At 50.0% G+C, this 21,776-nt stretch overlaps 8 protein-coding genes across 8 annotated transcripts; 5 read left to right on the plus strand and 3 right to left on the minus strand.

The window, feature by feature from the left end:
• Window positions 1–1,151: 1,151 nt before the first annotated feature.
• Window positions 1,152–3,198, plus strand: PFICI_10298 (electron transfer flavoprotein-ubiquinone oxidoreductase; the record flags this gene model as incomplete). The annotated part of the gene is made up of 3 exons (XM_007838879.1): window positions 1,152–1,443; window positions 1,524–3,042; window positions 3,099–3,198. The coding sequence occupies 3 exons, from the start codon at window positions 1,152–1,154 to the stop codon at window positions 3,196–3,198; spliced, it is 1,911 nt and encodes a 636-aa protein (XP_007837070.1).
• An 843-nt stretch (window positions 3,199–4,041) lies between these two features.
• On the plus strand, window positions 4,042–6,046 carry PFICI_10299 (uncharacterized protein; the record flags this gene model as incomplete). The annotated part of the gene is made up of 5 exons (XM_007838880.1): window positions 4,042–4,135; window positions 4,363–4,977; window positions 5,107–5,327; window positions 5,395–5,938; window positions 6,000–6,046. The coding sequence occupies 5 exons, from the start codon at window positions 4,042–4,044 to the stop codon at window positions 6,044–6,046; spliced, it is 1,521 nt and encodes a 506-aa protein (XP_007837071.1).
• A 224-nt stretch (window positions 6,047–6,270) lies between these two features.
• On the minus strand, window positions 6,271–6,914 carry PFICI_10300 (Inosine triphosphate pyrophosphatase; the record flags this gene model as incomplete). Its single annotated transcript, XM_007838881.1, has 2 exons — window positions 6,271–6,666; window positions 6,738–6,914. The coding sequence occupies 2 exons, from the start codon at window positions 6,912–6,914 to the stop codon at window positions 6,271–6,273; spliced, it is 573 nt and encodes a 190-aa protein (XP_007837072.1).
• Window positions 6,915–8,330: 1,416 nt separating this feature from the next.
• PFICI_10301 (uncharacterized protein) lies at window positions 8,331–9,717 on the plus strand (the record flags this gene model as incomplete). Its single annotated transcript, XM_007838882.1, has 2 exons — window positions 8,331–8,678; window positions 8,746–9,717. The coding sequence occupies 2 exons, from the start codon at window positions 8,331–8,333 to the stop codon at window positions 9,715–9,717; spliced, it is 1,320 nt and encodes a 439-aa protein (XP_007837073.1).
• A 1,323-nt stretch (window positions 9,718–11,040) lies between these two features.
• Window positions 11,041–12,912, plus strand: PFICI_10302 (uncharacterized protein; the record flags this gene model as incomplete). The annotated part of the gene is made up of 1 exon (XM_007838883.1): window positions 11,041–12,912. The coding sequence occupies one exon, from the start codon at window positions 11,041–11,043 to the stop codon at window positions 12,910–12,912; it is 1,872 nt and encodes a 623-aa protein (XP_007837074.1).
• Window positions 12,913–13,739: 827 nt separating this feature from the next.
• On the minus strand, window positions 13,740–16,248 carry PFICI_10303 (uncharacterized protein; the record flags this gene model as incomplete). Its single annotated transcript, XM_007838884.1, has 3 exons — window positions 13,740–14,393; window positions 14,480–15,185; window positions 15,278–16,248. The coding sequence occupies 3 exons, from the start codon at window positions 16,246–16,248 to the stop codon at window positions 13,740–13,742; spliced, it is 2,331 nt and encodes a 776-aa protein (XP_007837075.1).
• A 2,185-nt stretch (window positions 16,249–18,433) lies between these two features.
• PFICI_10304 (uncharacterized protein) lies at window positions 18,434–19,679 on the plus strand (the record flags this gene model as incomplete). Its single annotated transcript, XM_007838885.1, has 3 exons — window positions 18,434–18,554; window positions 18,629–19,269; window positions 19,368–19,679. 3 exons carry the CDS (start codon window positions 18,434–18,436, stop codon window positions 19,677–19,679), a joined length of 1,074 nt encoding a protein of 357 aa, XP_007837076.1.
• A 326-nt stretch (window positions 19,680–20,005) lies between these two features.
• PFICI_10305 (uncharacterized protein) lies at window positions 20,006–21,698 on the minus strand (the record flags this gene model as incomplete). Its single annotated transcript, XM_007838886.1, has 2 exons — window positions 20,006–21,372; window positions 21,455–21,698. The coding sequence occupies 2 exons, from the start codon at window positions 21,696–21,698 to the stop codon at window positions 20,006–20,008; spliced, it is 1,611 nt and encodes a 536-aa protein (XP_007837077.1).
• Between the last annotated feature and the right edge of the window lie 78 nt (window positions 21,699–21,776).

The raw sequence follows: 21,776 nt of genomic DNA on the forward strand, positions 1-21,776 counted from the left end.
GTATTCTTTAGCCAAGGCAATACGGGTATGGTCTTGCGTGCCTTCTTTTTAGAGGGACATTTTGTGGTTACCCATAGCAGCGAGTATAATGAAAATGAAGAAAAAAAATTATTGAGATTACTGTTTGACGCTTTATGAATAAACATGATTCTTTGGAAAGTTTAGAGTGAAGTGAAAACATTACCTTGGATTTGCACGTGCTATAGTGCATGGATTACCCAATCGTTTTACAGCACAAGAACCCCAGATCTTGAATAGGTACGTAGGTATCCGTATTATTTCTCCAGGGTTAATATGATGCCGGAAATAATTAATAGTTCTTATCACTACGTACGATGTGTTGGAATCAATGGCATGGCACGTGTCTCCAGATAGAACTACAGTGCCATATCAACGTTTGCCCCATGAATGAAACATTGGGTACCTTGGTTGAACTGTCTGACGAGATAACCATCCAGTCTCTTGACCATGCATACCACGAATGTACAGACGACAGCAAGTGCACTACTAGCCTTATTCTTGAGTCTGATCAAGTATCAAGACCATAAGTGGGCGAGAGTGGTGCAAAAGTGGGTAAAGCATTAACTCGGAATTACTGTATGTACTTGGTAGAATCCTGGGGTTTAGTGGTCTGGTCGTACGGAATATAGACCCGCGGGCGCTTCGGCTCAGTGCAGCACCTCAGTAATGGAGGGCGTCTCATAGGCCAGTTGGGTTCTGCCGGGATCCGCTGCTATGCGGGTACCCCCGGCGAAATGCCTTTTTGTTCAAGAGCTAAAAAAGCAGCTCCCGGTAAAATCCAATGGAAAAAGAACCTCGGGTTCTACCGAGGTCGCAGCAGCACAGAGAAGACACACACTGACTGCAGCTTTTGATGTCATCGCTCGTTCTTCTTCTTCTGCTGCCTTTTCTCGCCTAGGTCAACGCAGGGCATTTGTAGCATTTGCGCACAAGTTGCTATTTGGCGCATCAGTCACATACAGCACACACACCATATCCCCAATTGACTTGTGTGATCTTGCCTCATGGCGCTGAGTGCACGGTGATCAATATCGAAGCTTTTCCCTTTCAGACAACAGAAAACAAGTCTTGTTCTTCGTTGATTGAGCACAACACCTCAATTGCGACAATCGCCCCCCGACACACACACCATGTCGACCTGTGCTCCCCTCCAGAGGTGTATGCGCCGCGGCGCAGTACCAACACGCTCAGGATTGAGCGGCAGACTGTACAAGTCCGCAAGGGCATCCATTGCAGCACCACAGGAATGGAGCAGGCATAGAGCCCCTGCCGCCACGACGGTTTCTAGCCTTCGTCGCGGGCTGTCAGCTCGACCCTTTAGCACAACCAGAACACTCCGCTTCGCTGATGTCGACGAGAGCTTCGATCCCAAGTCAGTGGATCGGGAGAGCGATGAAGTTGATGTTTGTATTGTCGGTGGCGGTATGTACATGGCTTAGATACAACGCAAGCCCTCTCTACACATCTGGACTCGTGCTAATTACTGGTCTTCTTATGCACAGGTCCCGCCGGACTGAGCGCCGCTATTCGGCTCAAGCAACTAGCGAACGAGGCCGGCAACGAGGACTTTAGGGTATTGTTGTTGGAAAAGGCTGGTGAAATTGGCGCACATATCCTGTCTGGTGCTGTAATTCAGCCCAGTGGAATCGAAGAGCTGTTCCCGGACTGGCTGGACGAGGAGAACCCAAATCGATTCGAGCATGCTACGCCTGCCGGAAATGACAAGATGCGCTTCCTTACCAAGGGTAGTGCTATTCCGTTGCCTACACCGCCGCAAATGAACAACCATGGCAACTACATTCTCAGTCTGAACCAATTCACATCATGGCTGGGTGAGCGAGCTGAAGAAGTTGGCGTAGAAGTCTACCCTGGTTTTGCGGCATCCGAGGTGCTCTACAAGCCAGACGGCTCGGTGCAGGGTGTCGCTACCAACGACCTGGGCCTTGGAAGAGATGGAAAGCCCAAGGATGGCTTCGAAAGGGGAATGGAGTTCCACGCCAGGGTGACCATGTTTGCCGAGGGTTGCCACGGCAGTCTGACAAAGCAGGTAATCAAGAAATTTGATCTCCGGCGGGACAGCCAGAACCAGACCTACGCTCTAGGTATTAAGGAGGTGTGGGAGATTGAGCCGGAAAAGTTCAACAAGGGCGAGATCAGCCACTCTATGGGTTACCCGCTTCCTGCAGATACCTACGGTGGTGGCTGGATGTACCACTTTGGAGACAACTTGGTCAGTATTGGGTTGGTGGTTGCTCTGGACTACTCGAACCCCTGGCTGTCACCATATGGCGAGTTCCAGAAGATGAAGCAGCACCCCATGTATAAGAGCGTACTTGAGGGTGGCAAATGCATCTCTTATGGTGCTCGAGCACTGGTCGAGGGCGGTTTCCAGTCGATACCCAAGGTTGCCTTCCCAGGTGGTGCCTTGATTGGAGATTCCGCTGGTTTCGTCAATGTTCCCAAGGTCAAGGGTACCCATAACGCCATGAAGTCTGGAATGCTTGCGGCTGAAGCTGCATGGGGTGCATTGAAGGACGGTGATGCTGGTTCGGTCTTTTTGTATGACTACGAGGAGTCGCTGCGCAAATCTAGCATCTGGAAAGAACTCAAGGAGGTGCGAAACATGCGCCCTTCCTTCCACAGCCCCCTGGGACTGTACGGCGGTGTGATGTACTCTGGTCTTGAGGCATTCGTTCTCAAGGGCCGAGTGCCGTGGACTCTGAAGCACAAGACAACGGATCACGACTCGACAAAGCCGGCGGATCAGTGCAAGAAGATTGAATACCCCAAGCCCGACGGAAAGATCTCTTTCGACATCCTCACCAGCGTATCGCGAACAGGCACGAATCACGAGGAAGACCAACCGGTCCACCTGCAAGTCAAGGACTGGGACGCTCACACCGACTCCACATACCCAGATTTCAAGGGTGTCGAGAACCGATTCTGCCCTGCTGGTGTCTATGAGTATGTCGAGGATGAGTCCAAGCCACATGGAGTGAGGTTTCAGATCAACGCACAAAAGTGAGTCCATATTTATAAGCCTGATGATGAACTACAAACTAACTCGGTTGACCTAGCTGCATCCACTGCAAGACCTGCGACATCAAAGCACCAAAGCAAGACATCAACTGGTCAGTACCTCAAGGAGGCGAGGGACCAAAGTATTACATGACATAAAGGGGGAAAGAAAAAAAAGAAAAAGAAATTGACTGCTCCATGGCTGGTTATATACATGTTGGTTTCGCATATCGGCGAAGCTCCTGATTGCACGGCTGGGGCGTTATATCACGGCGTTTCATCGGGTATACCAAGGATCCTTGTAGGGAAATGCCGGTGTTATTTAAGAGGCGGGATATTCCAGATTGGGCGTCACATCCTTCTCCGTCATGGTAGACGATGTTTGGATGGATGAGTATGGACTGTAAATATCTAACAACTTGAACATCCCAACAGAATTTCTGACAGTATACGACATGTTTTGGCCCACCCTGTCGGACAAGCTGATGATTGTGCTATGGGCCTATGGCATAGGATAAAGGAGCTTCTTCTATACACCGCCCATCTAAGCCTCACTTGGTCATGATCAGAATACGACTTCAGCATTTCTTTAGACAAACATGACATCAATTAGCTTGTCGTCAGCCACAGGACTGGGTCCTTTTTTTTTTACTGAGGATATCCCTACCCGGGGCTTACCAGGTACTAGTAGGTAAGTTACCTCCCCTAGACAAAGTGGTATGCAATAACATAGCACATATTGACAAGAGCCGCTAGTCCGCAAAAAGGCTTAGCTTGTTCATGTTTCTCTCCTATTTATGAGCAAGAGAAGCGCAGCAACGGGCGCTCCTCGGAATTCCGGGTACAACTCTCATGTGGAACTTTATTCAAGCATCCAACAACTCAACTGGCAATTGGTATTTGACGACTGGATTAAGAAAGCAAATCCTTGTGTAAACGGGACCCGGATCTCCGTGTTCCAAAGACTCAACTCAATCCAGCCGATTTTCATACTAAATAATAATGATAAAGAGTGATGATAATGACGCCAGCAGGATGAACACCACTTTGGAGCACCAAAATCGGTGCGGACTCTGTAATAAGACCTTTCGGCAGAGTGAGTATACTTACCAGAAACTCTCCCCCTTTTTTTCATTTTTCACGTCTCAGATATTAGTGTCCACTTATACGCCACTGGTGCAGGCCAGTATAGGATTTCCTCGATTGAAGCACTATAGCCACCACTAGATACTCTCGCCTAGTTCAAAGCCTACCCTTTCGATAGCAAAACACAGACACACATCACAAACAAATCCTCCGAGAGCTGACCACCCATTCTGCCAGAATCATCACTCATTAGACACGCTAAGAAATGTACTCTGGAGCCTAAGACGTCTGTACGCCAAAAGGCCTGTAAGGCTTGCACAACAGCCAAGGCCCGATGTGACCTCGCCCGGCCCGCGTGTTCTCGTTGTGCCGGTCGAGGCGCCGCATGCATCTACGTCCGACCTCCGCCAACCCCGGGCCCAAGCCCGGGCTCCTGTTCCGACGTCCCGCTGCCGACTGTAGCGCCATCGTCGGCGGTATCCTCGTCGGCATCGTCGGCTCATGGGCTCTCACCCTACGCCGCCGCCCCGCAGCAACAGCAGCAGCAGCAGCAGGCCATGTCCTCCTCGTCGACAACGGTGGCGGCTGCGGCGGCAGCATCCCTGGGTTATGACTTTGCCAGCCTCGATACCTCACACCATGGCGCCCTGACGCCCGGCTTCTTCTCGTCGTCCGAGGATGGTCTGGAAATGTCTTCGTTTCTGGACGCGGGTATGGGCTTGGATCTGCTTCACACAACGCCCAGCGCGGTGCCGCATCCCTCGCCGAGTGGTGACGGTCTCGACGAGTGGTCATCACAATCGGTGGGGAGACCCGGACCACATGGCGGGGATGCCGTGTTGAAGCATAGTAGTAAGTCAATACCCCCCTCTTGTGCTCTCTGGAACACGGAGTTGTGAATGGCGCCTCCCCCTTTTGATTCTGCCCATCGCGTTTTTACTCCCAAGAGGAGGGGTCAACGCTGACCCCGACCATTATCAGTGCGCACGATATTTAGAGTCCTTCGCTCCTGGCCACGCATGTTGGCCAAGGAATTTCAGTTACCCCCCATTATCCATCCTTTGCAGTTCAAAGAAGGGACGCCAAGGCCGCTGGCAAATTGTATCGCGTTGTGCAAGATATGGTCGGGCCAATGTGATGCCAGTGTTGGACCCGGAATCGGTGGTGCCGTTCGTGAAGAACTCGAAGTTATATTTAACAAGGTATCTATTTGTCCTGGTCCTGGTTTCTGCACTCCGTTCCTCTGCGATTTACTGACAGGTGACACAGCATCGAACGTACGACCAACCTACCCTCCTCGCCGCCCTGCAGTCTGTCGTCATATACCTCCTCCTCTTGATCTTTCCCACGCCGTCCCAGACGTCACAGTCTCTCATCCCGCCCTCGCTCCTAAATCAAATCCAGGCCCTCGGGCACCACGTGGCCGCAACGGGCCTGATCCTACACGAGGAGACGGCGCGGGCGGTCCCCGTCTGGACAGTTTGGGCCCACGTCGAAGCCAAACGACGGTCCATGTGCGCGCTGCACCTGGCGCATTGGGCCTACTCGGTGTATCACGGGCCCCGGGGCGCGCGGTACGACGGCGGACGGGAGCTCGCGCGGATGCCGGGCCCGGGGGCCAAGTTTCTCTGGAACGCGGCCGACGAACGTGCGTGGGCGACTCTGTACGGGCGCTGGCTCGCCCAGTGGGACGAGGGCCGCGATTTTATGTTTGCTGATTTTGTTGGCATCGATCCCGAGGTTGTCATGAATCGCCGCGCTGAAATTTGGTTGGAAGACGCGGATGAGCTGGGGTTTTTAATGCTGAGTCTTGGTGAGTTTTCTTCGACTACTTTTTATAATTCTTTAGAACAGACTGCTGACGAGTAACGTAGTAAATGCAACAGAGAGAAACATGTCACGGGTTATGAACGAGGTATAGAAATATAAACTATGGACGAAAGATCCGATCAAACTATAAGTTCACCATTTGATTTAATAGAAAGAGGCTTAACATTGTATTACAAAGAAAAAATCAAAGTAAAAAAAATTCCAGTGCATTTGCCTTGTATAAACTGTGATCTAGAGTATCAAGTACCTGCTGAATTTCAAAATCTATGCTCTATCATCTAGTAACGGACCAGTCGCCTAACTGTTGCGCTCCTTTCATGACTGCGCACCTTGTTCCAAATATTGAGCCAGCTTATCCAATGCCTTTCCCAAATGCGATATCTTGTGTTTCTCAGCATCCTCCATCTCGGCAAAGGTTTGGCCCGTCTTTTCAAACTCGAAACAAGCATGCCACCCATACCTCAGAGTGCCGCGCGCCGCCACGATCCGGCCATCGACGCGCCCCTGGAACAAGACGGGCTCGTGGCCTGGTCCTTGCGAGTAGCCGAGCGTGGCTACCGCCTGCGCTCTCTTGTCTTCGAAGCCGGCCAGCATGAGATGCAGCTTTTCCGGCCCCAGAGCTTCGAGAAAGTACTTGATGTACGGGCCCGGCATTCCGTTCATGGCCTCAAAGCACAATGCCGTGTCATCTACCAAGACTGGTCCTCCTACCTTTGTACACAGTCGAAAAACCCCATCAGCAAAGCATTCAAAAAGACTTTGATCACTAGTAAGACACGAACCAGCTCTGCCGCTCTTCTGCATTTCGCAATGGTGATTTCTTCAATGGTGCCTTGTAACTCGGGAATGTCCAACGATTGGTTCCTGACCACGAAACCTCTCGGTTCCAAGATTTCCTTGACATCTGCGAGCTTGTTGGCGTTGCCAGTGATTAGACTGATTTGTCGAGGAGCCGCCATGTTATCGGTGGCTCCGGTTTCGGAATTGTAGCTTTTGCTTTCTATCTCAGTGTGCAGAATGAGGTCTAGACGTGATTCGTCTTAAATAGAGGAGAGGAGAGGAGTGATCGCCCTGAATGAAATCGAACGGGGAACTTTCTTATCGAGAATAGTGGCTTGATATTTCTTGCATGCCTAATCTTTCAATTTCTCTCATTGGTGGTGGTTTAGACTATTAGCAGGCGGTGGAAAACATGGTCGGGATTTGCACCTGGCAGCGGGCCGTTAGTCTCTTCCGCCGGTGGCTATAATCTACATATCATATTGCCTTGTGCAATCAAGATGCTAACGATAGGTAACTTTGTTGGGAATTTTTGGGACGATTAGTTGTATTCAATTGTGAGTCAATTAGTCGCGTCCAGGCTTGAATTTATGCCCCACGACTTTGGGGCGGCTTAGACAGAGAGGAACATATGGGAATGCAACGCACATCATATCGGCATCGGAGAATCCCACTGATTGCGAGCTCTGTGTATTTGTAGTCCTATACAAAGTGCTTCAAGTTTCTCCGTGTGCTAGGCCAGCTTCGTTTATCATTTTGCAGATGCAATTAGACTGCCCTTAACTCGTACATTCTGGGTACACCAATAGTCGCCATGCCAAGGACAAGGGGTTTCGTTGCGGCTGAATGTGACACAGCTGTGGGAATGGAAGCGGAACAAAGAAATCGAGCCTGTTCCACAGAGATATCAATCACCAATTGCTATCATGAACTTTTGTAGTTTTATTTTCTCTCCGACTGTATATCTCTCTCTCTCTCTCACACATACACAAACATAGCCACGGGAAACCTCGTTCACGAAACTTTCCTCAAACGAATCGTGAGAATTCCTCATGATGTATAGCCATATTCTACCCGAAGCTTCAATTGTGAGACGTGGTGGCACGGAATCCAACGCCTTTGAATTCTATAATCAATACTTCAGGGATCGCAATGATCCAGCAGCTCTAGGCACGATTCAGGCCCCGGCATGGGTCGATAGTCCCCAGATTCGGGGGACTTCAGCTATACTGCTCTCATGTTTGCTGACGATTCTTGCCTGCGTCTATACTGCTCTGCATTTAAATATTCCACCCAAAGGAAACATGTGGCGGGTATTGGCCATAAAGATCAGATGGGTCATAACGGCACTGCTAGCACCCGAAGTCATGATCTACATGTCGATAATTCAATTCCTCCGTGCCCAAAGACTACAGGGACATTTGATCAAAGTTTTACGAAGGTTACGTGAGAAGGGAAGTATCGACGAGAATGAAAGCCGCCGATTGCCACACGAAGTGAGAAGCCCATGGCATCTTCATTCTAGTAAACGCTTTCCTTACTGACACTAGTAACCTCAGTCATTGATCGATTTACGTCTATGCTTCTTCATCGATATGGGAGGCATCCAGATTATGCCAAACTTCACTGATATTGAATGGGACGAGGATGACCAACAGACTTCTAGCACAACGTCGGAAGAGCAGCAACCTGAATATAGATTGACAGCTGACGGCGTGTATCAACTCTTGTGTATGGGACACTGGTTACCCATTACCGTTGAATCGATCCCTGACAAAAGCAAGGCAAATGTTTCCCAGAAAGCTTTGGTCCTGGTTCAAGTTGGCTGGTTTGGTTTGCAATGCATCGTGAGAAAGGCATATGGCCTACCACTATCCTTGCTCGAGGTACATACAGTAGTCCATGTCGTGACTGCAGCAACCATGTATGGTTTCTGGTGGATGGTAAGTGGATCAATGAAAAGACTACATCATCCTCGCTCTGGTATTATACTTATCAAAGCGTTTGTAGAAACCACTGGACATTGGAGAGCCTGAAGTCTTGGACGACACGACTCGCGGTGCCCTGGAATTCAACACGCACATCTGGCTGCTCTCTCCCAGTATGCGATCTCGACTTGATTCCGTATTCATCAATAATGAAGGCGGGCCCATCAGCGAGGACAAGCGGAATGCCCCTGGAATCAAGATACTCAACTGGTCCGCAAGCCCAACATTGCCCAACGGCTCGAATAATTCACATAACTTCAACATGACGTTTGAAGCGGCAAAAGTGATGACTAAATTGGACAGACACCATCTCAACTACATTGTGGACTACATAACCCAGCACCACACGGAATGGATTGGATCACAACATCAAAACCAATCTATCAAAACAATAATCAAGGAACTACGCGGGGACAACTTCAATAGCGCACCATTGAATTTGGGTTCTCATAACAACCTCATGGCGACGGAAGAGGACTCCAATGGGAAACTCCAGCGACGAAAAAAAGAATCTCGCGTCGTGGACTACTTGAATAGACTTATAATTTTGTTATCCACATTCGGCGGCAATGAGGGAAGGCCATTTCAAAATTACAACTTGCTCCTCACAGTCTTGTTGCCGGCAATCTACGGAGGCGTTCACCTGGCGGTTTGGAGAGCGGCATATCCAACCGTGGTGGAACACATAATGTGGAGAACTGCATGCATTGTCATCATGACTGGCCTACCAGTCTTGCTGGTGTTGTGCGCTGTCTTTTACCTGGTGATGGTGATTCCTTCTATACTCGAAAGGAGGCAGCCAGACGAAAGAAGACATGGATTGGACATTTACTTCCCGATGGCAATTGTCGTTGTCTGCATCGCGGCGGCAGCGATGCTCCTGCTCATCTCAGCGAGATGTTTCGTCATTGTCGAGTCCTTTATAAGCCTCCGCAGTGCACCTATTGGTGTCTATTGGACGCCGGCCTGGATCCAGATGCTGCCCCATGTTTGATACTGCTCAACGTGCGACTTTGTACAACCTGCAAGCTGACCAGATCGTCGTGGTGGAAGCCCTGACCTGCCCTGCACGAAGCGGTCGAGTGCGGGGGGTTTGACAATGCTCACTGCTTGCTTACCTTGGCGGACTTGCGAGCGGCATAACTCTGTACGTTATGGTTAAAATATGTACCGGATTCAACCTGAATTTGCGCCCGCTGAGTTGGACATTCTTTGAAAAAGGTTATTGCATTCGGCTGAGGTGTTGCAGATAACGTCGAGCCGAGTCCATGCTAAGTAACGTCGTACCGGATGAATGCGTTGGTTGCTCTCGGGAGGTGATCGTTACCTCAGCGGACATCCGGACAGCGCGAGCCCGTAGCAGAAGCCAAAAATTTGACCAGTTGATAAACAACAAATCTATTTCCCCCCAAATTTTTGGAGCATCGAAGTTGTATGAGACGAATGTAAATATTTATGATCGCCAAGCTCTCGAGTTAGTTCATGATGGCTTGAAGCTAAGGACTATAAATATCCCAGGTTGACACGGTATTTGACGAATCAGCTCTCGAGCCAGCAACAACGGTCCGTTTTACGCCTGCATCCACGAAAGTATCAAGTATGACGGATTCTTCAGTCTGGCTCGGTCAGAAAACCGAAAAGTTTGATTGCGGCAACACAGCTCAGCCATATTGGAGCAAGGCATATTTTGTGTATGAGACACAAGTCGGCCTATCTTGCATCAATAGCCTACTGCACTACCTATGCAGATGCACAGCTCATATCGCGGGGGGTGGGAAAATGCTCGCTTGCTGCTTGCCACCTGACAACTCGCATTTCATATCGAGGTTGCATTTACATCCCACGTTGTGTCTTGGCACCACACTGATCACATGCAAACGTGTTGATTCATTTGTGCAATTGCCAGGCAGCCAGGGATTTGACTTGCACTATGGATGACTGGCATTCCTCGAGCCGTTTTCCGTGCTCAGCCTTATGGCCACTGATTGGACACTTTGTTGCTGACCGGATTTCTCAACTGACACAACAGCCACCGGGTCAACCGTGATTACAGAGTACATGATGTGATTGCGCCTGTGACTGGCTTGCGTACAACGGTACAGCCCGCCGAGGATCTTTTCGCCAGGGGCTGTAAAAGCTGACGTGACACAGCAGACACCCAAATGTCTTACAGTCATGAAATCTGATTCAGCTGCCCTGTGATATCTCAAATATAATCTGAAGAGTTCCCGGGTTGCAGAAACTGCTCTTGTACTCCAATCAAACCCGATCTTACAACAGTTGTCTCAATCTACTAAATACCAAGATATCACACAACATGGCTCTCAGCTTTGGACAAAGACTCCTAGTATGGGCCTTCAAAATTGTCAATGCAGTCGTGCCGTGGCACAGACTACCGACATGGCTGAGTGTGGTCAACCTGCTCGCCCTCCGTTATGAGCTTCGCGACCAGAACTTGCACGACACTTATGAGGATGAGAACGAGCAGGGCACAGCCTCGGCACCCGCGATGCCAGAAACGAAATACCTATCGGTCCGCAACTCGGATGGACAGTTCAATGACCTAGAGAGACCAAAGATGGGCGGCCGATGCATGCGCTTCGGTCGCAATGTCCCTCGCCAGTTCACCGCGCCGCCCTCTGAGGAGATGCTGCTAACTCCGAGCCCACGTGTCATTAGCGAGAAGCTTTTGGCCCGCGAGAATGGCGTCTTCAAACCTGCCACCATTGTCAATCTGCTAGCCGCTGCTTGGATCCAGTTTCAAGTGCACGACTGGGCACAACACTTTCGGAGCGAAAAGACGTGGAATGTGCCATTACCCGATGGGGACAAGTGGTCAGACGGGGACGGTATGAAGATTCACAAGACCCTGGTTGATGAGCCACAGAGTAAGCAGGATTTGGAGACTCCTGCTTACAAGAACGAAAACACTCACTGGTGGGACGGATCCCAAATTTACGGCTCGTCCGAGCAAGCAACGCGCGAGTTACGATCCAAGGCCCAAGATGGCAAACTAGAGGTTGATCTCAAGGGCGGCGCGACTTTTCTTCCTCGTGGCGCTGATGGCATCCCAAAGACTGGCTTCAATGAGAATTGGTGGCTTGGTCTCGAGCTTCTTCACACGCTCTTTGCCCTGGAGCACAATTCCATCTGCAGCCAACTCCAAGTAACACACCCAACCTGGACAAGCGATCAGCTATTTGATACGGCACGGCTAATCAACTGTGCTCTCATGGCCAAAATTCATACTGTTGAGTGGACGCCAGCCATTCTCCAACACCCCACCCTCAAGATTGCCATGAATGCAAACTGGTGGGGTTTGGCTGGTGAGAAGCTGTGGAAGATTGCCGGCCGCATCTCCAAGACAAGTGAAGCCATCAGTGGCATTCCCGGGTCGGGTCCTGAGCAGTACGCCGCCCCATACTCCTTGACTGAGGAGTTTGTCTCAGTCTACAGGCTTCACCCCTTGATACCAGATGACATTGCCTTTTTCAAGGTCCGTAGTGGCGCCCACGACACCACAAAGACCATCAAGAGCGTGGCCTTTGAGGAAGCACGTTCCCCTTTTGAGAAGAATGACTTGAGTTTTGCCGACGTCTTTTACTCCTTTGGCATCAACTACCCTGGCGCCATTACCCACCACAACACTCCAGAGTTTCTCCGCGACCTCTACCTCCCAGATGGCAGACACCTAGACATGGGCACCGTGGACATTCTTAGAGACCGCGAGAGAGGTGTCCCAAGATACAATGAGTTCCGAAAGCTCTTCCACATGCCACAGGTCAAGACATTTCTCGAGCTGACGGGTGGTGACAAGAAACTCGCCGACCAGGTCAGTGAGGTGTACGGTGGCAAGGTTGAGCTAGTCGACCTACTCGTCGGTTCGCTGTGTGAGCCGCTGCCAAAGGGCTTTGGATTCAGCGATACGGCGTTCCGCGTCTTTATTCTCATGGCCAGTCGGAGATTGAAGAGTGACAGGTTCATCGCCGGACAGTGGAATACCGAGACCTATACCCAGGAGGGGTTGAACTGGGTGCAGAACAACACCATGGTGGACGTGCTGACCCGACACTTTCCCGAGCTCCGTCCGGCTCTCAATGGTATTGATAATGCGTTTACACCGTGGGCCAAAATTGGTTCGAGCAAGCTTTATGGTGGAAAGGAAACCAATGACGTGCCATTTTCTTAGATGAATAAAACACCTAGAGAGCATCGAGATCTTAATGGGATCAAATGCTCATTGGTACTGGGGAACTGGGGACAATAGGCAGCATTGAAGTCAGAAAAATTCAAAAGAGCAAACCTGAAATTCGAGTACTCCGTAGTCAAATCTGAAAGCACTTCGTAAACACATTTCGGTGCCGACTGTAGGGCAGTGTTTGTCCTACGAATCTCGTCGTCTGCTGTTATTTTCTAACTTAGCTTCATGAACGTGACAAGCTATTTCTTCCTTTATGATGGAACATCTCATCGTTTCAGCTGTAGTTCTTTTGCCATTTCTCATTGACGGTCCCTCCCAACAAACCAGATTACGAGCAAGGAAGCTAAATCGCGATAGTCTCGTTACATCGACACAACTACAAGCGATGTGCAACTGTACGCTTTGAAACTAGTGATATATTCTCGAATACGAATGATAAAAGGGCAAAACATGGCAATTTGTAACGGATACGAACTGACTCGATCACAAGCTTTGGTGTTGTGCCGCCGTTAAGACAAAGTTGCGTTCTGTGGAAGCCTCGGACAGGGCAATGTGCGCCCTATGATCTTCCAGATTAGGAGGGACGAGAGAAAGTTTGTTGCGATATGTCGGGCGCTGTGGACTATTGCAACTTTTCGCGTGCAATACGAAACAATGGAAGCTAGAGGAACCAGATGGCAAGAGCCCATGAATGTTTGAACGCACGAGATGTGAAATATTTTGTATGATGAGCTACTTTCAGAAGCACAATTACACTCTCTTCCTGCCTATGGAGCAACCAATTTGTCTCGACTTGCTAATACCATCAGGGCACCCTATTGCCTGAAGCGCTCCTCTCTATACCCAGTCGGTGAGATCCAGGGCAGATTGGGACTGACTCGGGTCCCGTAATTTGCGGCATGATCACTGAGAACGCTGTGTGCTGTCGGGAGGATCGGATGCAAAGAGTCTTGTGAATCGTAATATCCAATGGTGTCGGTTGAAGAGTATTGGCCAAAGTTATCGGTCAGATCGTCGTCTGCCGATTCTTCGCTTCCTTCTTTGACATAGACCGCGGTCTTTCCATCGGACATATCTAGTTGGAATTTGGCCCCCAGATCAATGTCTAAACTGCCTATAGTTACTTGAACCACTTCCTGCTCGACTTTGGTCGTCCGGGCGAGGACTGGATGGGCGAGATCTTCTATGTTCAAACTGGCCAAGCTCGCTTCGGGCGCGGTCGTGGGGGCGGATTCCGTACATCCTGACCACTGCTGTGATCCTGCTCCTTCATGAGCCAGACGGTGAAGCTGTAAAGTCTCATTTGTCGTCCATTCAAGGTGTTTGTATTGCTTGTACTTGGACCTACTATGGAGACAATCGAAGATAGGCTCCAGGATGAGTGATACAAGAACAATGAGACCGCCGGTGATATATGTGAAGTAAAGGCCAAATAGGCTGAATGATGTATAGCCGGTGCTTCGAACCTTCTAGAAGTTTTGTGAGAATGGATAACTACTTCTCAGGATAGTTTTGTGCAACAAAGCAGCGCCCTTGGTATGAATAGCCAACGTACCTGGTTGTAACAGAGGTTTTTTTCATACTGATTGGTGGGAACATATGATGAATTTCTCAGAATTGGATCAATATGTCCAATAGCAGCGTTGATCATGTTTCCTTGCGTCTTTGCCAGGATCGTATTCCACCACCCTTGGACATCCAGGTGCCATTGGTTGTTGGGTAAACCATATTGGACGCCGCTGAAAGATGATGAACGAGATGCCAAAGCAGCAGATTTTAGCTCTTTGACAGCCCAATCCAGAGCCTCATCTCCGAACCATCCGATCAAAGCTGTCCAAATGAAGTGGGATCCAGTCGAGGTATTCGAAAACGGTCGCTCAGCACCTTGCCATACATCTGGTACCTTGAATAAGTGAGAAGCACCATTCAACGCATCCAGTGCTGAGGTCAAAGGTCCGCAACCACCCCCGTCCTTGTAGTTTGAATTGCACCACTGCCACTGCTCAACACACCCTAGCGGTGATGCGGCGTCCACGGGACGATATAAGGGGCGCGATCCACTGTTTGCGCTTGAAGTCATGCTCCTTTCTTGGACCGTCGCTCTGTACCAGTCATCATCCAAGGGATCTAAAAAGTATACTCCATTCCCTGATAGAAAGATGATTGATACGTCACCATCGGTTCGAACAAGTGCGGGAATCGGCAGAAATGCTGATCGCTCTGAGCTGACCTTCCCATTTTCGACTGTGGAATATACACTACTATCGATAATCATCAGTATTGACAAAGACAGCTTCAATTTTCTAATCTCAGGGAAATAGAGCACGTATATATCGCGCCAATTTTGACGTACCTGAGGAGCAAATCCCCCGTAATCTGACCTATATAGTCCTTGGGATATTGGTAGCTCAGATCTTGGACTTGATGAGTGTAATTCAAGGACGTTCGGTTATCCGTGCCTCCATAGTTTTTGGTTCCATAATGATACTGAGCCCAGGTAACGTTGACTAGGACGACATGACTAACGTATCCTTCTGTCTTGAGTGGAGCACACTCGAGTACATAACGGTATGCTATTCTTTCATTCGGTGGTGTGTTGAGCCCTAAATGATCATGGCTATCTATATAGCCAGTATCAAGTCGAATATTTGTGTTGTTGCTTCGACAAATATCTCCGCGGAACGGGCAGCTCCTGTTGGTTTGTATGGTTTCCGTTTTCAACTGTTTGACAACAAACCTGTCGCAATCGAGTACACCACTGCTCTCTTCTGAGTAACACTGCTGGACGTAGTTTGCGGCGTCTGTATATGCCCTCGAAACGTATTGGACGAAGGCCTCAAAGCTGTCCAAGCCTGATCCCACAGACATGCTGACTATGCCACAATTATTGCCATCAATCAAGACCTCATCACTTATGCCACTCGAGATTCGAGAAGAAAATCCACCGGCCACAGTAAATGCAGCGACGATGAATATGGTGAAACCGAATAATGGCAGAAGTGTGCTCAGTTTGGCATGCTTTCGAGCATGCCAGCTCTTGACGAGGGAGAACAGCGTAACCAAGGCTGATTCCATGGAGGCGGCATTGCGCAAGAGCACTTGTCGCTGATGATGAATCGCGCCCTTGGGCTCTGGCGTAGAATGAATTCGGTGCAGAAAGAAACAACAGATTCTCCAGAAACGTGTGGCAACAAAGGGAATGAAAAAGGCGGTAAACGCAATCAGGAGATTCCCGTATTCTCGAGTTGTGGTAAGAGTAGCTCCCATCACGGCTCCTCGGGACCAGTTGGTCCACACACCGAGATAGACTTGCATATTATTCATATTGACTAGTTTTGGATCTTGCGATGGTCGAAAATCTTCATAGCGTCGCCGAACAAGGGGTACAAGAGGAGAAATTTGAAGAATAAGGTTCAGTCAAGGATAGGCCCAGGGACAAGAAGCATCTCATAATTATGCCGACACTGGATTTTCAAAATTCTTTCTCTTGCATCAGGAGATTCTTGGTTCACCGAAGCTGGGTCTATATGTACTCCATGACTACTATCATATTTGATGGCATTCGAGAGCTGCTGGGGTTTACAATGTAGGTGCTTCCACGAAAGCTGAACTCTCGCCGGATTTTGGGATAACCAAACCCCCACGAGACAAGATTTTACTATAATAAAACAGCAATGTAGGTGTTTTCGGGCCAAATTCCATCTAAGCCCCAGCTTGGGGGTTATGCATATTATGATTCCTGCCTGTCTGAATTATGCCCCCTGCATCACAGTTCAGCGGGCAGCCTTATTGCCGCTTTGCATGCCAAGACGACTTTTGGCAACGTACATTCTTCTTTATGCATTGCGAGTCATTCATTAAGTGTTTGCTTCGCATGGCTTCTTTATACTTGCTTAGTGTTGGCAGTCAAAAACCCAACTCCGGTCGTTGATATGTATTGAGCCTAAATATTGGGAGTTTTCTACGCAGCGTCTAATAAGACGAGTTCCTCCTCACTATTGTAAACCCGTAATGGTCCATCAACCCCGCAAATCGAGACTGGAACAAGAAAGCATTGATGAAAGTGCAAATAGTCCTACGACGGCTGTACAGGAATATCTCTCGTCAGGCTTGGCCAGATTCTTCGTCGCTATTCAGTTCATAATACATCTTGGAGTCGTTCAAATCGTTCCACATACTTTTTGCTCTACAAAAATGAATGCTGGTAAAAATAGTCATGCACTCACTCTCCACACCCCAAGCTGTATCAGCCCCCATTTTGAACATGAAAACCCCCAGTGGTATTGCCTGCATCAGCTGCATAATATTTATAGCAAGAACCCCATTCATGCATATTGCCCAAAAGATAAGCCGCCCTATTTATGCAAGCGTGATCATCACTGAACCACCCACAGCAGAGGTGCATCACGTTTTATAGGCTGGCTGGGATGGTCCTCATTGCTCAAGGACAGTATGGTGATGAGCAAAGAGAGACCATTGGACCGTAGAGGCATTAGCAGCTGTGAGTGCAGTATCCGCTTATTGGGGGTATCAGGTCACTACCAGCATCATCTGCTATGCAGTCTCGGTGTCTTCGGAGTTGCTCTTTTGGTGTCCAGAACCGTTAGCTGCAATTTGTTTCCCCTTCGGCTTCGGGAATGCTAGAGAATGTAGATTCTGCTATAGTAAAGGATCTTCCGCCTCGAATTCATTGATTCAATGGGCAGTCACTGTTAGATGGGATATCCTGGCCTTGGCTCCCCGATGGACTGCATAGATAGCAGCGAGCTCGTACCTCTAAGGTCACTAGAGTTCCCAGCCAATGGAATCAATAATCTTCGAAGTGATCTTATCAGGGCACTCCCCGACCTTTACGGTATTCATCGACGACAATATTCTTCTCACTGACGACCTCGCGGTAGCTATTGCCACGTCCGACAGGCACTACAACACAACCTCGAAGTGGAACAGATCTAGCCATATCAGAACTCGTGGAATGAAGCCAAACATAAAAACGAGGAGTTTTAGCCGTGAACGCAACTCCATTTGGATACTCAGGACTTCCCAAAGGGGCAACTGGGTTCCTGATTCTGCGTTGCACCAAAATCAGCGGCCTTGAGACTTGCTGTGCACGTGTACACACGTTGCTGCCACATGGAACGTGCAACAAGTAGAAATAACACGGACTCAATGTTTCCTGACAGGCAGCGAGCATCACAGCAAGGGTTCAGCTTCAAACTTGTCACTTTGCTCGTGTTGACACATATTTCGTCATGAATGTAACGACTGGAGGAGGCCAAAGGTTCACAAAGTGGTCGGCGGCTCCGACCACATAGAGAATTGTTTATAGTGACTGCTACTTTATGTAAATGATCAAACATATAACAAAGTCAACATTCGCACTTCAAGTTTCTTCATACTTGGTGAGCAACAGCCCGAAATCATCCGCCAAAGAATCAGTGCATATCATTTCAAGATGCGCGCGCGAAATATTGTAGTCCTCATTTCCTCGGCATCATGGCCCAGAGCCATGGCGCGCTCAAACATGGTGCCGAGCAACATCAGGGAGTTTTACAATGGCCTCCTTCGCAACCGCACATGCACCAACAAACTGGCCACGGGCTTTTACAGCACTATTCCAGGAACCAATTGTAAGATCTCATTCAAAACTGCAAAAGAGAATTCTATCAAAGCTAACCCAGATGCTCTCACCTCTGCTTTTCAGCCTTCTCCTACTGTGGCGACCATCTCGCCGACTATAATGTCGTCTACATCCAGGGAACCAATGCCCAGCTGGCCGACATGGACGTAGACTGCGACGGCGCGATCCAAAGCGGCAGCGCCGAAAACGACGGCCGCTGTCCCTCAAGTAGCCCGTACCGGTCCAGCCAGACGGCTTTCCGTGACACTGTCCAGAGCTACGGCAAAGGGATACAAGATCTGGACCCTAATATTCATTCGTTCATTGTGTTTGGTAATGATTTCAACAGAGGCGATGTTGGTGGGCCTGGAAACGGAGGGCCTGGTGGCCCCGGAAGTGGTGGCCCCCCTGGCCATGGCGGCGGCGGCGGTCCTCCAGGTCATGGTGGCGGTGGAGGTCCTCCCGGTCATGGTGGCGGTGGAGGTCCTCCCGGACACGGAGGAGGTGGCGGTCCTCCAGGACATGGCGGTCCACCAGGTGGTGGTCATGGAGGACCTGGAGGTGGTAGTGGAGGCGGTCACGGCGGCGGAGGCCATGGCGGAGGTGGCTGGGGAGGCGGTCGGGGAGGCCACGGCGTACAGGAAGTGGCTGCCATTTCTTTCGACCCCAAGAACTACGGCATCCAGCCCTTGAGCGTCATGGCAGTCGTCTGTGATAACAAGCTGGTATGTTGCTTGGTCCCTCTCTACTTGTTGTCTTTTCTTGAGAATAATGCCTTCTTCAATCTTTGATACCATTCTGCTTACACAAAAGTGGGAATTAGTTCTACGGCGTCTGGGGCGACACTGCAGCAGCCGACCCTCCCCTTGTAGGCGCGGCCTCTATCTCGCTCGCAACGGCCTGCTTTGGTCGCGGCATGTCTAACGAAGAAGGACATGATGCCAAGGATGTTCTCTACATTGCGTTTCCTGGAGCCGACGCCGTTCCTGGTAGAGACGGCGCCGCATGGAGAGCCAATACTTGGACTAATTTCCATGAGAGTATCGCCGCGCTCGGCGATCGGCTCATCCAGCGGATCCCGGGGTCAGGCAACTGGACCCGGCCTCCGAGCTACTCGATGACGACCGCTGGATAAGCGAGTACGGTTACGAGATATCCGCCTATCGTATTACGAGGATTATGTAAAGGGATTCGAGATTGCAGATGGGACTTAACCCTGGCAACTGGGTTACGCGACCCTGCACAAGCCTGGGGGTTAGGGTTAGAATGAAGCCAGTCAGAGGATTACACGTCGGACAAAGCCACTCTTTTATTTCTTTCTTAGTGTTCGAGACTGGGGACATGGACAGTATCTGTAGACATTCGTTTCTATCTACTTATGATTTTGTCTTGTGTGGGGATTTCATTATCTAAAGGCAGGGGATGGACAACCTTGTATGCCAGCCCCATACCTATGGCATATTAGACAAACGCAGCTCTCCAATCGGCAAAGCCGTCCAGCCACTTCTTGACGGTTCGAATTTCCCACTTGTGCGCCTCGCGTATAAACTGGGGCTCAGCCTCGACATTGAGAATGCCGTAGCTGTCCCAGTGGTGGCCGGCGCCAGTAATGAGGTAGTGTGGATGGAGATCAGTACTCTCTGGCCGTGGTTGGGGAGCAAAGTCCGAGTGGAAGCACAGGTCCTTCCAAACGTCCTGATCGCCGTCAATGAAGGCCAGACGGTCAGCCTGGAGGTTGAAGCCGCCAAGGGAGTTGAGAATGTCTAGAGCGGGTGAAGCCGGGATCTTGTTGTACTCGCCATCCGGGAAGGCCCAGGTGCACCACTGCTGCTCGTACGAAGTATCAATGACGCGCGAGAGGAGCGTCGATCCCGTCTTTGGAGCGTCGATATATGCACCCTGCTCGGTGCAGCTTGTGTAGACATATGAGCGAGTGCCGGAATTGGACACGTCGGCCCACCAGCTGGCGTTCTGCGTGCCCCAGCAGTCGTTGCTGTTGTAATCTCCGTTGAAGCAATTTGGGAGCAGATACTTCTTGATGTAGTCAGCGTAACCACCAAGGCCATCCCAGGCTTGACCATTGGTGTAGTTGGCAAACGTGTAGTCAACCTGAGTGATTTCTTCTGGAGCATTGACATCGGTCACGTTACCGCAGAAGTCGAAAAAGTCATTGGAACCGTAGGTGGAGTTCCAGTTGAGTTCTTGCCAAGTGTTGGCCAAGTAGAACCCAGGATTGCCAATCGGGTTGGCAATCGCCGTGGCAAAATCACGATCGTCAGTCAGTGACTCGAGACCAAAGAGCGACTTGAACGCGTCCACAGCGGGCCTGTTACCGGCATCGACAAGGGCGTCAAAGTTGTCGACGATGCGACTGATGCGAGTCACGCAGTCTTGAGGTGCGAATTTCTGAATCGGGTCATACCAGTCCGGGTAGCCAACTGTCAGGTAGACGGGAGCACTCGAGGCAATGCCTCCGTAGAGAATGTCACCGTGCAGCTTGATGGAAAAGGCAGTCTCGGCGCCGGCTAGACTACCACCATAGAGAATCCATGGGGTGTTGGGAGCAGTCAGATCATCATCAATGCCGGCAAACTTGGCGTTTTGAGCAAAGTAGGCAAAGTCGGCGACAGTCTGCTCGTTAGACAGATAGGCCAGCTCGTCGGTAGTCGATGTGTTGTACGGGTAGCTTGTTCCATAGTAACGGTTCTCGATGATGACACCCAGTCCTCCAAAAGCCTCCATGAGAATCTGAATGATGCCAGTCTGCATGTTGGACCATCGGCTGCGACCACTAGTCTCACCTCCAATGTACAGGAAGACGGGGCCACCTTTTTGTGCTCATATCAGCACTCAATTGCGTCATCCAAGATGGAGTTGTATTGAGGAGAGGGGAGAAAAAGAAAGTTTTACCTGGCTTGTAGTACGAATTGTCGAAATAGTACGTCTGCTTAAACGTGTCGTTGGTATGAGGCAGATACCTGTCGCTGGTGGGAAAGTGGTCAATCTTCTGGTCGAAGTAATAGGCATCGTAAGAGGCCGGGCGACTGGCTGCAGCCTGTCGTGCCGCAATCTGAGGAGCAAGCGGCATGTTCTTGACATGCCTGGCGCCGACAAAGACAGGCAGCATTGAAGCCACCAGGCCCATGACTGCCATAGACACCCTCATGCTGGGCAGTTGAGGGCAATCGCAATCTGGGTCACGGAATGCTGAATTGGGCCCTCGACAAGGTGG

Source organism: Pestalotiopsis fici (assembly GCF_000516985.1).
Source record: "Pestalotiopsis fici W106-1 unplaced genomic scaffold PFICI_Scf_7, whole genome shotgun sequence".
In the NCBI taxonomy this organism is placed as follows: domain Eukaryota; kingdom Fungi; phylum Ascomycota; class Sordariomycetes; order Amphisphaeriales; family Sporocadaceae; genus Pestalotiopsis; species Pestalotiopsis fici.